Source organism: Acanthochromis polyacanthus, chromosome 12, assembly GCF_021347895.1.
Source record: "Acanthochromis polyacanthus isolate Apoly-LR-REF ecotype Palm Island chromosome 12, KAUST_Apoly_ChrSc, whole genome shotgun sequence".
NCBI lineage: Eukaryota > Metazoa > Chordata > Actinopteri > Pomacentridae > Acanthochromis > Acanthochromis polyacanthus.
Window position 1 is genome coordinate 19,323,858 of NC_067124.1, and position 16,528 is coordinate 19,340,385.

A 16,528-nucleotide genomic window follows, 5' to 3' on the forward strand; every position below is an offset into this window, starting at 1 on the left:
CTTAAACCACAGCAGGGGCTAAATGTTTTAAAACCACCATTTATGCATCCTGGATTAGTTTGGGATATTTGTTCTTGTTCTATCCTTTTATTTTCTGTGTTTTGCTTTACTTTTACTGTAAGTTCCATTTTGTGTTGCTATTACTGTTTTCTCACCAAAGGGAGGTGCTGTGTTCACAGTGACAGAAGAAGTAGAGAAACTGAATGCATGTAGCCTACTGTATGTTTAGCTTGGTTTAAGAAATGATGATACCATCTTACAATGATAAACTGAAGCCCATGATCCTGTCATTTACATTGTGGTCCCTGATGTAAATTAGCTTATGAGTCACATCATTTTCATACTCACCAGACAATGCACTGACCACAATGTGGTGCCTAATGTAAATAGCAATGGCAAAGATGCAGGACTCAAAGTTTTAAAGCAACATCGCACTACAAGCAAACCAATGCAATAAACAACTGTGTCATTATCATTAAATTCACAGGAGTTTAATTAATGTTTTGGAGTGTGAAGCTTAAACCAAGTTTCCCTCAAGCCACAATATGACCTGGAAGCATTAATAATAAATAGAAATAGAGAAACATACAATCACACTGCTTACGACTCAAGCATTCACATCCTTGCTTATGTCCTAGTTATACTTTTGAAGAGATTAAACAGCAGGCTGCATTTTCTACTTCTTCTTGCTTTCCAAAGTGAAACAGAACTTTACATGAAACATGTATTTGAAACATAATGAAACCAAGTTTTGTAAGTTTTCTTTAAAAACATGAAAACAAGACAACCTACAGCACGATATGTGAACCACAGCCTTTATGTGATGATTTCATATTCACTCCTCAGGTACACTGGACTACTCTCCAGACGATTTATGATCAGTGGTGAAATGAAACTAAATGCTTTTACTTTTGCGCAGTGTTATACACACTTTAAGTCTACTTGAGTATGTCTATTTTATGCCACTGGACCTCCAATACATTTCAGAGGGAAGGGCTAAAGCTTTTGTCTCCTACATTTATTTGGTAGATTTTGTAGATTACCGTAACTTACCAGGTAGTTTGCAAAATAGTTCAAAATTTGGTGATGGTTCATATAATGCATTACTAATTATACTATGCAATATATATATAAGGTATTTAATGTTTGTCTCTCTCTCTCTCTCTCTCTCTCTCTCTCTCTCTCTCTCTCTCTCTCTCACACACACACACACACACACACACACACACACACACACACACACACACACACACACACACACACACACACACACACACACACACATACACATGAAATATATGATACGTACTTACTGAGACCTGGTGACAATACATTTGATCCAGTAATTAGAAGCTAAAGTTTAAAGTCTGGAATGTCTGGTGTTTATCGTTGCCATTCACGCTCACATTTATGCTCTGCAAACAACCTGGACATTAATCATTTCTTTTGTTTGTCAGGTGCAAGACAGGTGTGCTCAGATTCTGAACTTTGCTCCACCACAGCTCCAGTAATGTCACATTGTTGACTGAGTTGCATTGTGTAATGTAGTTGTTTGCCTACTCAACATGTAATGGTAAAGAGAGAGCATTTCTAAATGTCTTAAACAGGTGTGAAATTAAACTGTGAACATTACACAATTATATATTTGTCCAAAAACATGCTGACTTCAAATCTAATACTGCACATTTTGCTTACTGTCTCTTCAATGAAAACTAGTCAGCTGTGACCAAGATTCTGTGCGCAGAGCAGCTTTACAGGCAACACATAGAGCAGTGGCAGTTTGTGGGTTTTATTCATTTTGAGTGTAAAACTGCTGAAAACGTGAGGAGTATTAAAAGAAAGTCTTAGTGTTTCACACACAGAGAGAGAGAGAGTGAGAGAGAAAGAGAGAGAGAGAGAGAGAGAGAGCTTTAAAAACGATACTGAGCCAATAAAGTGTCACATGGCAGGTGTGTACACCGAAACTTGCACAAGTAGGGGTGGAAAGTAAAGAAACTCTGCTGTGCATTCTTTACTGCCTTTCAATAGATAAGAAAAAGTAGGTGTACAGGACAATGCGCTGATGTAGAAAACACAGCTTTAGCCTACCACAAAATATGTACTTTTTAGCCCTTCACCCCCCTCTGACAAAAAGTAAATAAAAAATATAAATGAAAGAAATAACAGGAAGCACAACCCCCTACTCCCCAATCACACCCTGCATACCTTCTGTTATAATTTGTCATTTTGCCTGTTTGTCGTTGTCAGAAATTCACCCAGGATGGCAAACAACAATGAATTCGCCTTTTGTAAGTTGGATAAGAGTGACCACCAAACAATGAGAAACACCTGCAGATAAGACCTGTGCCTGCTTCTGTGGGTTGGGGGCTGAACATACAATGGACATCTATATTAGAAGAGAAATAGCAAAGAAACTGTCAGACCACTGAAACAAAATGGAGAAGAAAAGCAATGGAATTCCAGCAATTGCACTCCTAACTTTAATACAAGGTAGGTCCTGTTAGTTTAATGAATTTGTGATCATATCTTCACTATGCTGGTTAAAAATGGAAGTGTCATTGAGTCTCTTCAGTCAAGCACAGTAAGTTTTTTTCTGTTTTGTAGGTTTTCTGGCCTCTGGTGCTGTTGAAGTGCAGCCCTCCGTCAACCCTGCTGCAGTTGGACAAACATTGACACTGTCTCTGTCTCCTTCTGCCGGTCTCAAAAGTGGCAGTTGGGCAGTGGGAGAGTCATTCATCCTCACCTGGCTTGGAAACCAGCAGGCGGTTTTCCCTGGTCACAGCGGCAGGGCGTCAGTCGATGTCCTCACGGGAGCTCTCACTCTGAGCTCTGTCACCGTGGCTGACTCAGGAGTCTACGTGGTGCAGAGCACTGACCCCCAGCTTAAGGCCAATGCTTCCATCACTGTCCTAGGTGAGCCTAAACAGATGAGTCCTGATAATCAACATTTAGAGTAATAACTGATAGTCTATAATAGCTAATTCTTAAGGTTCTAAAGATTTCAGTAGCATGTGTATGTGACCTGTTTAAATGAGGAGACATTCAAGGACAATGGTGCAAAACCAAAACAGTGTAGCTTCATTTGATTTGGTTTCACTTAGTCATACTGTCCTGACCTGTCTGCCTTTGTGAAATGTTTGGGAATCTTTTGAGACTCATTACAACAGTCCAGTTGCAATTTTTGTTATTAGCAGCATTATTTGCTGAATGATTTGTTGATTGGCGTTTCAGGAAGCAAATGCTGTCACAGAATTCAGCCGTTAATCAGTCTGCATACTGTTTGGCTTTACAGTTTTTTCAATTGCTAACACGCATTGGCTGAAACTGAAGTCACATGTTCAAAACTCTTAACACAGTCTGCAAAACAGAAGTCCATGTGGACTGAACTGTGAATCACTTTCCATTGCTTTCACACAAAATGCATTCAGTGACCACAGTCACCGAAATTCATGAACTCTTTTCTCAGCTACTAGTTCACCACCTGCAAAACACTAGACCTTTACAGCACATTTTTCAAATGCTAACACACTGTGTTCAAAAAAGATAAAACCACAATCAAAACAGAATGACTTTGGAAAAAACATGAGGAATTTCTGCTGCAGCTACATTGAAATCTATGGAAAATCATATCAAAGTATTGACAGTAAAAATAAATAAAAAGATTATGTAATTCCAAACACAGCTGAGTGTAGTTGTCAGCTGAAAACCGATTCAGGTGATCTGTGTTTGGCCTCATCAGAAACCATAAAAATGAGACACTCAAAAAGGTTCTAGTCACAATGCATCTCCAGAGAAGGCATCAGATGTAATGGATGGAAACATGAGTCCAAACGCAGACAACAGGGTGTGAATGTTACAGTATACATGTACATGTTGTTGGTTTTTGACTTTTATCTCTTGATTTCTATTCTGCCCCCTGAATTCTGAGATTCTATATTTTTTTTGTTTACAGTAAACTTTCTATTTTTTGTAAGGTCCTAAAGTTTCATGCAAAGGCACAGAGAAATACGTCAATGTTGTTGAAGTAAACTGCTGCATTCCCGATTCATTCTTGTTGCAAAATATCACAATAATTTAGAAAACTCAAAGTGCAAAGATCTTATTTTATAATAAAATACTGATTTATCTCAAAAGAAATCATTCAAACTTGAAAGATCTCAATTAATTTCATTTAATGCTCCCTGTTGTTAGTATTTTGTGGTTCAGTGTCCTAAGACTGACAGCATTTGTTTCCAAAGTGAGACTATTTGCTAGTGTTGTGGTTGGAAGAGCTTATTTTGAGACATGTATGCAGTGTTTTGTTGGTGAGAAACAGTTTTGGGGACAAGATTTACTGTTTAGCTGAGATACATGATGGAAATGCAGGCTGTGTTCAGAGTTTTGAACATGTGACTTCAGTTTCGACCAATGCGTGTTAGCAATCGAAAAAAAAACTGTAATCCTGATATTTATTTTGGGTTGTAATGTTTGGAATAAACTGTGACTAATGTTGAGTAAACACTGAGATAAACTCTAAATACCTAAGGGGCATGTATTATTTAACCCAAACCCGTTTCCTGATTATTATTTTTTTTATTTTTCCTTGCTTAAAAATATAGGTTCTGGCATTTTTTTAAAAGTTTTGCCTGAATGACCCAAGCAAATACATTGAGAATATATATACATGTAAAAAGAGAAAATGCTCACTTATTCAGAGCAAATATATACAAAATCAAGAAAGAGGCTACCACTTAAAGTATATAAAACAAAGCAAATGGAGGCATAAAACGAACAGTCGGTACATTTTCACAGTTTCATATCTTGTAAGGAACAATGAACAAGTACAGCCATGCACACAAAGGGGAAGAGGGAGGACAAAATGTGCTGATGACGTGTTTACACTACCCTTTTCACTGGAACAGGTTTCTGTTGTGATGAAAAAGGATCCCTAGACAATATTCAGAAATGAGTTATAGGAATTCATGTCTCTGCCTCGTGATATTTGGACTGACAACCAGGAAACTCAGCATCAGCTTGTTCCAGACTGTAGCAGTCTACATGTGTTTTGGTTTTCTGCAGTTCTGCTCACATGACGGTGTCGTCTGGCTAGTTTCTGTCAGTCTCTGTGTCTGACAACGCTCACCTTGATCCTTGCTTGATCCTTTAGTTTTACGGAGCCCATTTCTGCTGTGCCATCGCCAGCTACACTTCTATTCTTTCCCATGTAATAACAATAACAACAACCAAATAAAATAAACAGATTATCAATAGATAATTCAGAAGCACTTAAAATCTGATGAGTTGTTTCAATCTTCGGTTAGAGAGAATGTTTTTATTTGTCTTAAAGCATTCTCAGTAACAAAGATTGACAAGCTGAAAGTAGCTATATCTTTAATTATGATCATTTAATTGTAGTTTAAATATCCATGCACTATGAGAATAAAAGCAATTGACAATTTGTGATTTTTATTATTATTCTATGATCACAAATTTATGACAAATTACACACCAGCCATGACAGACCATGAAATTTAATGTGAGAGCATCTTTTACTGTAGAATTTTTACTTTGAAGTCAAAAATGTTCTGGAAATGTCAGGTCAGAAATTTAACACTTTCCAGTTATACTTTAGATATGCTGTAAGTGGCCATAATAAAAAAATATTGTATCTTCTTAGACTGATCATATAACTGTGTAGGCTCTCAGTGTTTTTTATATACGCTACACCGAACTAAACAGTTCAGTACAACTGCTCTGCTTTTGTCTGCTTTTATTATGTTTAAAATGTTCTTGTTTGTTTGTCTGTTACATTACTGTGCATGAGATGTCGTGCTTCATTATGGTGGGAGTAAAAAGAAACAACAAAAACACCAAGAGCGCAGTACTCCACCAAGGCTGCTCAGTCGTCGTATGATTTCTGAAGGATAAGTCCCGATAAGTCTGCAGGAGTAGTAGGATCGCAATCATGCGATCGTCAGCAGGCAGCTGACGTAGCGTTCACTTGTTGTCATAGTTACAGTGACGCTGTGCCACTATCGCGCAATGATACAGAATTCTCTAACAAATCCATGGATCCAGACTAAAAGCTGCATCACCGCCAAAATTTAATCAGTTAATCCTTGTGTCATTTCTGACCTTCCTTGAAAATTTCATCAAAATCTGTTCATCTGTTTTTGCGTAATGTTGCACACAGATAAACAGACAAACGTACGTCGATCATCACAAAACTCCTCTGTGCTCCTTAGCAGAGTAAAAAAGGCAAATGGGGAAAAAATGTCTAGTTTTTCTTGATACAATGACCTCAGTAACAATTATATTAAACTGACACATTTTCAATAATGTCAGCAAAAACATTTTCAGCTTTGTAAACAAAGATATGATGACAGGGTTGTTTTTATACTTTTAATGTATTTCACTACATTAGATTGTACAGGCATAAATTAATGCAAACGAGCCAAAGCTTCATAGTGTACAGTGCATTGATAAATACTTTGCTGCATTCACTTGACTCCCACAGAGCCCATTTCAAATGTGACACTCAGTGTGAATCAAAGCGAGCTGATGGAGTTCAACAGTTCAGCAGTGCTCACATGCTCCGTCTCCTCTGGGTCGTCCTTCTCTTATCTCTGGATGAATGGCAGCTCTGAGGTTACAGCCACTGACAGAGTCCAGCTCACCGATGGAGGCTCTACTCTCACGATCATAAACGTAACTCGCTATGACCAGGGACCATTCAGATGTTGTGTGTTCAATCCTGTCAGTAGTAGCACCAGCGATTCGGTCAACTTTACGATCAGCTGTGAGTAGGACAGTGTGAATTTAACCAATATATGCTGTAAATCTACACTCATAATTGTCCAGCTTAAATACAAAGATCTATTCCTGCTGTATGTCTCTCTTCCCAGATGGCCCAGATAACATGGCTCTCACAGTGAATGGACAGAACACAACTTCCTTTTCAGCTGGATCCAATCTGACCATACTCTGTTCATCCCAGTCCAATCCCCCAGCTCAGCTTCAGTGGGCATTCAGGGGCGAATTTGTGAAGGTAACAGGTCCTCTGTTGGAGCTGTCACATGTCAGTGAAGACCAAAGTGGTCCATATTCCTGTCTGGCCTTTAACAATTACACCAACATGCACGACAATATCACCACACACATCGTGATAGCAAGTGAGTTTGTTACTACAGTGATAACTTCCATGTTTCTCCATATGTTCTTTACTTCATTCTTAGCTGGTTTTCATCTCTATACAGAGTCAGGATCTGACCGGAACAGAGTGAATATGTTTCTCCTTTCTCTGTTACTGGCTGGATTCCTCTTTTCATAGCCAGGTAAGTTGTATGTTTTGACATATACCCTTCAAATATTTGTTTTCATTTCTAGACTGATATTATGCATACATTCCTTACCATGTTTCCCTCAGAAAAGCAAACTGGTGTATCATTATTAAATCACATCATTTGTAAGGATTACTAAGTCATTAAGTGAGCTGAGTAGTTAAAAATATATATTGAAAGATTTTACTTGATTTTTGATAGATCAGTTCTGGTTAACTCATTTTAATCGAATGTCTTCTACATTTGCTTAGTCATACACAGTTTCTGGGTAAATGCGTGTACAATATGAACATGAAGTCATTGTTAAAATTTAACTAAAGGAGAGGGAAGACAATATTTAGTGCCACAATGTACACACCTACAGCTGGATTATTAATGGCACTGACTAATATCTTAAATAACTGCTTCTCTTTCACAGACGTTGGCAACTCATGTGGTCAACAGATAGCTTTTGATCCAGGAAATAAAAATGAATCCTATGAAACTTAAAGTAAAACTGCTCCGAAATGTGTCGTCATGGCAAGAAAGAGGACTGAAAAACGGCAGTTGACTTTTTTTACTGTAAGGCTTTTTGTATGATTCCACTTTTGGGCCCCTAACAAATCAAATGTTCACATTTATGTATGGAACATTTGAAATGAATAATCACGTGTGTGTCTGTGTGTGTGTGAGTTGTCAGATATTTTTGCTTTCGTCCTTGTATGTTATCATGTTTACCGGATCAACGAACCAAACCAAAAGCAAACAAATGAAGTCTCCGTCATAAGACGCACTTAAAGTCAGCAGAAAACTGAACAACTGAATTACATTAATCAAACACAAGATAATGAAATTATATATATATATATATATATATATATATATATATATATATATATATATATATATACATCTGTCTATGTATATAAATATGAGTCTTGAGGAGTCTTAAGAATGAGGAAATGTTCATTGCCTTGAATCTTGTATGTTGTGGCTGATCAAATCATCATTTATTGTAAAAAAAAAAACAATAAAAAGTCTACTGTTTATTGGAAAGACACTTTTCCTCTAATCACTTGAGCCAGTTGGCGAACATTTTTCAAGCTAGATTTAAAGAATTAAAATAAAAATTGTCTCCTTTGTTTGGAGTTACTGTAGAGAACACTGCTGATAACTTTTTACCAAGAGCACTTTCCTCCACCGAGTGTATTTGTCAGTCTTGTTAGAGTTCTGAGTCAGACAGCATATTTACAAAATATCCTCATGCAGTTCTCTTGCTGGGTGAAAGTTTTCAAATGACAGATTTGAGTTTACAGTAAAGGGACACTCCTACAGTTGCAACCAAAACTATTCAACCCCCAGTGTCAATTTGGGTTTTAAGTACTACCTACAACTTTTACGTTGTTTGGAATAAATTTAACACACAAGTGGATTTTAAACAGCTGAATGTAACCAATAATACAAGGGTTTTCTCTAAATTCCACACAAAATGTTAATTTTAATAACTAGTACAGTTTCGTAATGACGAGTGTATTTAAAACTTGCTGGAGCATTTTATGACTGTTATAACCTTTTGCAAATAAGATATTTAACCAAACAATCCCTTCTGGAATTGGAAGAAGAATCTGAGTTCCTTCCTCATGGAAAGTGTCCTAGTTCAGCATAATTCTTGAGTATGTCTGCTGCAACTGTCTTCACCAAATCCCAATAAAGAGTTCCTGTGGGATTTAAATCCTTCAACTACCAATACCACTCTAGAATATTCTAGAATGTCTTGGGAAACCCAGCCTTAGGAGACAATGTGATGAGCATGGGCTTGTTGCCGGAAAGCCAAATGTCGTCCCCAAGCATCATCTTATTCAATGGCAGCATGAAATTAGCTTCTGAGATTTCCTGATATTTGATCAAATTCATCTCGTTTTCTACTTGTTATAGTTTTGCAGTACCTGATGAAGCCAATCAGGCCAAGAACAGCATTCGGCCACCGACATGCCTTACTGTACATAGGGTGTATTGTCATCTTCCATCTCCAGCCATATATACTGATAAATCACAGGCCTACAGAAGTTCATATTTTCTTTCAACGCTTTGGAAAATATGATTACAAAACAGCTATGGATTATGTAAATGGTTTTAAGAAATTTTGAACTGATTTTTATGTGTTTGCTGTGGGTCAATAGAGGTTCCCATCTTTGAGTACCTGAAGAAGCCCTTTGGTGTGAAATTGTATCTTACTGTACCAACTAAATATCAGTTACTGATTAGTTCCTGATGCCAGAATATCTTACTGTAGCTCTTTTATAGTCACTCAAGCTATTTTACCACTTGTCTCCATAGAAATCTGGTGGTAGTGGTGGTTAAGATATTCTTTCTCCCTGGTCAGGTAGTGTGGCCACTTTATGTAAACCTATTAACTAGCAAACTGCGCTTTCAAAAATGGTAGTGTCTACAGATACGGACCCGTACCCGTAGCCTGTGGGCTACGGATACGGCACTTTCCATTTGCCAGACAGATACGGACCCGTACGCGAGTCTCGTGAGTCAAGAAGCTGCTAACCACTGCAAACTGTTGAAAGGTAAGCAAAGGTTAAGGTTAGAGTTAGTGTTAGGGTCAGGTTTAGGGTCCGTACCTGTAGTACCGATACTACGGGTCCGTACCTCCAGCGTCTACCAGGAGTCACGTGACCAGATCTCGCGTATCTGATTGGCAAATGGGAAGTACGGTCCGTACCTCTCGCAACTACCTTCAAAAATATCCTTAGAACAATTTAGTGCACATGCTACCTTTTTGGATCCATTTCATTGCTTATGCACGGACATTGCCATTTTTCTTAATTTTTTAGGGTAGTGTTCTTGACTTTGATATGCTCAGTTATACAATATTAAACTATAAGGTGCAAATCCAAGCATGTAGAAAAGATAATTTGCAACTGTAGTACTAATGTTAGCTTTCACGCACGTTATAAAAGCTTGGGGCATTATTAACCACACTGATTTGCAATTGTGTGTGTCTTTATAAGGAATGCTCCTTAGGGGGTTGAATAATTTTGAAACTGCACTAGTTATTAAAATTAACATTTTGTGTGGAATTTAGAGAAAATCCTTGTATTATTGGTTACATGCAGCTGTTTAAAATCCACTTGTATGTTAAATTTATTCCAAACAACTTAAAAGTTGTAGATAGTACTTAAAACCCAAACTGGCACTGTAATTTTGGTTATAACTGTAGGTGTTCTCCACTAAAACCTCAGTATACTAGGGCAAAACAAGGTGTGGCAGGGTGATGGCTGACCAAGAGTAAGCATTTGCATCACAAGAAGAGAGAGCTGGCATGATGTAAAGCAAATATTAGCTGATTTCAGAGCTGTGATAATACAGTACTGCTAGATTTGATTTAGTTCAGTCCAGTCCATTGAGCTGACAAAGACGTTGCAAGAAAGTAGCAACAGAAGAATATAATGGAATCTCCACTGGTGTTTGTCCTGATCCTGACAACGATCGCCTTTTCTGGTAAAACTGAATTATTTTTGATACTTTAATTCATTTAATTACCATGACTTTATTTCCATTTCATTAGACAGTTTATAGATCTTGATTACCATTTTACAAAAATAGTTTTACTTAATGTGGATATTTGCTACTTATATGTTTATGCAAAAATGTTTTCTGAAAAAGGATTATACAACTCTGGGTTTTGCTTTGTTTTCAGACGCAATAGAAAATGTGCAAGTAGAAGCACCAGATAATCTTGCCACAGTAGGCTATTCATATAATTTAACATGCAATGTAACCGGGCCTGCTGATCATGTTTACTGGATGAAGAATGGTGAGCTGCTACATGAAGACAACACAACTGTTTTCTCCACGGATAACAAGACAGTCAGCTTCATCCCACTGAATCGTTACGATACTGGCTACTACCAGTGTGTGGCTGTTAATGCTGTTGAAAAAGTGACTAGCGCTCCGCACATGCTCCTTGTCAACTGTGAGTACGACATTTTCATGCAACATGTTGCTAAACACTATTAGATTTTTGGAGTCAAAGTCAACTATCTCCTTTGTTCTTGCAGTTGGACCAGAAACACCCATCATTCAGGGGCCAGCGTATGCAGAGACAGGAGGATATGCGATCTTCAACTGTTCTGCCATGTCGGTTCCACCCAGCCACTTTAGCTGGTGGTATAATGGCTCCATGGTGGCCAACACTTCAGTCTTTACAGCTGGTCCTTTGTCTTTAAATATGACTGGAGAATACACCTGTGTGGCCTACAATTATGTGACAGAAAAGAACAGTACAAACTCTGCAATGCTCACAGTCATTGGTATGAAAATTTAACTATCGGAAGGAAATCAATGAGACACTTTCTTAACATGACTGATTGAATATTGGTTTATATTGTGTCTTAGACGACAACTGTTTAAAAGCATGACGTGCGATCAGGATGTCTTACCCATATAACTTACTGTGTTTTGTGTCTACAGAGGCCATAGAGTCAGTGAAGATCCAAAGCAGCACAATTCCAATACAATATGAAAACTTCACTCTCACCTGTGATGTTGTTGGACCCTATGACACGATCTACTGGATGAAGGACAACATCACACTCAACAGCACAAACCCAGATTCATCGTACCACATTGAAAAGAACATGCTGTACTTCTCCCCATTGATATTTGGATACTTCACATCGGAGACATATTGGACCAATGACGGGTCATATCAGTGTGTTGCTACCAATCAGGCTGGTCAGCATAAGAGCGAACCGTACCAGCTCCTGGTGAACTGTGAGTATTGTAGAGTGGAAACTTGCTTTCCTGCTGTTATAATAGGTGCTTTTTTTAAAAATTCATATTTAAATTAATATTTTTAACAAAATCTAATACACTGATGTTACATTTGGTATTATTATTTGATAATATGTGTTTGATCAAGTAAAATACACCTAAATCACCTCTCAATAACTGCCTTCCTTTACCAATGATAAGTTACACGAGAACCCTGTTGCTCTGAGATTAAGCTTTCTACATTCAGTGTTTCAGCACTTAAACTTAAACCAGTAATTATAAGGTAGAGAATGCATTTAACCAGAAATACCTAAATGAGTCAATGAGCCATTGAAATGCCGAACAGAATAAACGTGAATTTACCATTTTAGATGTGCTCCAATAATAGAAAAAATAAATTAGGACATAACAATTGTCATTTAACTCTAATTTTGACTAACTCCTTCTGTCTGGTTGCAGATGGGCCCGTGAGTGTGACGATCTCTGGTTCAGATTCAGCAGAATTGGGCACCTCTGGCGTGTCTCTGACATGTTCTGCTGTTTCTCAGCCTGAGTGTCACTTCTACTGGTTCCTTAACAATCAGTCAAACCCTCTAACGAATGGATCTGTTATTACATTCTCTGTGACAAAAGAAAGTGAGGGGACGTACATATGTAAGGCGAGGAACCCTGTGACCAACATCACATTGTACCAAAATCACACATTTGCCATCAGCGGTGAGTGAACCTTACAACTCTTCTCTTTCTATTTTTGATATGGTCAGGACAGTATCTCCATAACAGATTCTTTGTGATATCTGATGAACTGACGAGCAAAATATGAGTGAAACACGATCACTAAGGTTCATAGAATAATCACATTCACCTAAATTATTTTCATCACTATGGTTAAAACACTGCCAGTGTAGGTGCTATACAACTGTAGATGATCCGTGTGGTATCAGTAATATTCTTTCTTTTCTTCTCGGAATAACTGAAATTTCTCTGTCCATCCCCAGATCACGCCTCTGCCATCCACTTCTCATCTCATGGCAGTCTGATGTTAATGGGTCTGTTTGCTTTTTCCACCTCTGTGCTGTTCAACTGATCCTCCACACCTAAAAGTCCAGTCAACCCAAAAGGCCTCCTGCTTCTTTTCTTGCCTTTCACAACAATCTTCTTTTAAAATGATTGAGACATTCAAAGTGTAATCCACACTCTCACTGTAAAATTAACACTAGCATTCATTTATTGCAATGTCTGCTTTCTTATTTATGTTCAATACTATAAATATTAGCAAGTTAAAGTAACTGTGTTGGTCACTGTTGAGACTTCCCAGGAGTCATTTTAGTGAAAGTACTTCAGTAAACTTGCATTCAATATCAAGGACCGTACCATCAATGAAGTGATTTTGCATTAACTGATATAAGTGGAATGTTGCTTAGAGGTAAGATTAGCAGCTGTGGTATAGGTAAGGCTTTACTGAGGATCAGAGGCAGGTCCTGTCCCCCTGGGAGAGGGACAAGAGAGGCAGAAAAGAGCAAGAAGAAAGGGAAGGGAAAGTGGAGCACGGCAAGCAAGAACAAACTGGTATGCAGAGCTGGTCAACATTTATAGATGCATGACAGGAAGGGGAGAGTTTTAGATGTGGTCCTGCTCCTGAACTTCAAATAAACATTTTACCTGCATTGTTTTCAGAAGGGTAATACATGTGTTTCTACATAACATCTCCACGCTCCTTTGGTACAAATTGCATATCTCCATTCTGAACACTTGCTGTTATTTTTGTGAAGCATGATGAATTTGCTTTATTATATCTCGATTCACTGTAATTATTTGTTAATCAATAAAAACACCGTAATCATTTGTGTGAGGACTTTATTGAGGAGGATATAGCAGTAAGTCTTACAAAGAAATGTGTGTGACAGTGATAATTGCAAAATATCCATATATAGGGATATGCAGTATATATGAGAGTTTCCTTGTCTTGCTCATATGGGCACACTGGGACCAAACTTGGATGTATTCTTTGTCTTCAGTTTGGAAAACCTGTGGCACTTCTGCAGATTCTTGTTTTTTTCCAGCTGACACAGTTTTTTCCCTTGTGGTTCAAATAAATACAGACAGATTAGAAAAAGATAGTTTACCTGTAAATATCTGTAAAACTTTAAGAGTTTGAGTTCATAATCACCTTTCAGTCTGAGTCACGATAATATACTGAAAGCACAACTTTTCTTTTCACTGATCTTACTGATTTTAAATAGTTTTACTTTACAAACCTCAGACAGTTTAAGTAACTTACATTTCCCATTCTTGCCATTGCGTCTGGCAGACGGCTGACAGCGGCAGTGTGTGCTCACTGTCCCTCTTTCCTTTCCTGGGTGATCCAAATACATAACAAAAGAACCTAATAGGTTTGGATAATGCACTTATAAATATATACATATGAATATATATAGTTGTCATTTCACCTTTGCAGTTACATGATCTGTTGTGCCATCTTGGGGTGTTAATCGGATGTGGAGTGGCACGGAGTTCAACAACAGTGGCTACAACACAATTGATGTTAAAGTTAAGAAAAGAATTACTGATAATTATAAGAAGTAATGCAAATAAAACAATTTAACTCTTACTGATTAACCACTGGTTGTGAAATGTGTTTTCATTTTTAGTTTTAACATACTGTCAAGCGTATTCACTTTTTACTGCACAATTTCCCACACTTGAAAGTGTCAGGGTTGTGGGATGTAGAGAACCCAGGCGCAGACACAGTAGACAGACAACCAGTATTATAGTAAAAAGGGTTTATTTTAACAAAACTACTACTAACGGAAAACAAGACTGATGTGGCTACAACTAAACAGGGACGAAACAACCGGGCTGAAGACAAGTACTCACACCAAGGAACTATGACTGTAGGTGGAAACAAACTGAAGTCCAAATCCCAAAACTACAAAGTCCAAAAAAGTGTAATCCATAACAGGGGAAAAAGCAGAGTGATCCAGTGAGCGGGTGTTGTCCAGGGGTAAGGAGGGAACAGAGACGGGAACAAAGTGAGTCCAAGATGATGAGCCAGCGATGACTGAAGGGAAAGGCAGGGCTTAAATAGTAGCAAGGGAAACCAGGTGAAATGAATTGGCTTAATTGCATCAGCTGAAAACAATCAGGCCAGGTGCAGAGTGGGTAGGGAGCAACAGACAGAGGGAGACAGAGAGACCAGACAATACAAGAGGGAAACACAGGGACAGGAACAAAAGGCAGAATCCTGACAGAAAGGAAGCCCTCGCATCTGAAGTTTGTAGATAAGCAAGATTCCACTCAGCAAAGTCCTTTGGATCCTTTTGGTCCGTTTATTTGACTTTTTTTTCAAGTTGCAAAACAGCCTCAGTCTCAACAGCAATAACCAACAGTGATGCAGTAGCTGTAGAAGTATCAATAGCTGAAGCAGCATGCAGCAGCAGCAGGTGAAAAACCTTAGAAAAGAAATACCAGTGTACAAAAATATTAAAATTCAAGTCACATTTAACCATAAGATCAAAAACATTCCATATACAACCATTAAAAATAAAAACAATTTGAAAGTCAAGCAATAAGCCCACAGCAACCCTCCCCAAGCAAATAGAAGGCTTTGGAAAAGGCCAAATGCAGAACAGCTTAAATGTAAAAAAAATAGTACCCCACAGGCAAATAAACCAGAAGTTATCCAAAACCACAAGTTACCCACTTACATAGAAAAGCCCAGGTAAGTTTACTTTTTTTCTTTCTCTCTTTTTTTCCCCCAGTGAAATACACAATCATCCATGAAACATAAACCATTCACTAAGCAATCATTCAAACAATTCAAACAATCCATACCAAACCCCACCAACCCTTAGTCTTTGGCAATCTGGAGCTCGCATGATGTTCAAGCAAACTTTGAAATGGCAATATCATGTTGAAATGAACGTCTACCAGTGCACAATTAAAATCAATCTCTTACCAGCAGTCCTTCAGAGTTTATTTGTGAGTTTGTGCAGCGTGAGCTTTTGTGAAGGTCCCAGCTTTGAAATTGTTTCCCTCGTGTTTCGGCGCTCACAGCTCTGAGTATGTTTCAGGAAGAAAGGCATACACAAATCACCTGTTCAGCTGCGCTCCAGTAATTTGGAACAAGCTCCACCTGGGCGAAGAAGCGGTTGCAGTACCGCATTCTACCAGCAGGAGGCAGCAATGCGATTGCAGCCAACGCAACACCTCCCACTCAAGCTTTTTAGTGGACTCAAAAAGGTTGCAAATCAATCTGGACCTGAATTTTCTGGTAGTTGAGGTTGAGCCTCCTGCTCTTCCACAGCCGAAAGAACAACCAGTTGCCGAACATCTCTCCACAGCACTATGGTTGACCTCCCTTCCCAGTCACAGGAAGCAGAGAAGCGGGGGTTTTGCTTTGGTTTACCAACTCGGGTACAGTGACCAGGTGTCACCAGAATGTC

At 38.3% G+C, this 16,528-nt stretch overlaps 1 protein-coding gene across 1 annotated transcript in view; it reads left to right on the plus strand.

Moving 5' to 3' along the window:
* LOC110959468 (carcinoembryonic antigen-related cell adhesion molecule 5-like) overlaps nt 1-13,927 on the plus strand; it is a 28,297-nt gene extending 14,370 nt beyond the window's left edge. Inside the window, exons 12-18 of the mRNA XM_051956393.1 lie at nt 2,708-2,913; nt 6,885-7,151; nt 11,008-11,283; nt 11,369-11,620; nt 11,781-12,083; nt 12,543-12,800; nt 13,082-13,927. Of these exons, the coding sequence (XP_051812353.1) occupies nt 2,708-2,913; nt 6,885-7,151; nt 11,008-11,283; nt 11,369-11,620; nt 11,781-12,083; nt 12,543-12,800; nt 13,082-13,170 (1,651 nt within the window). The 3' untranslated portion in view covers nt 13,171-13,927. The remainder of the gene's footprint in view (nt 1-2,707; nt 2,914-6,884; nt 7,152-11,007; nt 11,284-11,368; nt 11,621-11,780; nt 12,084-12,542; nt 12,801-13,081) is intronic.
* The last annotated feature ends 2,601 nt before the right edge of the window (nt 13,928-16,528 follow it).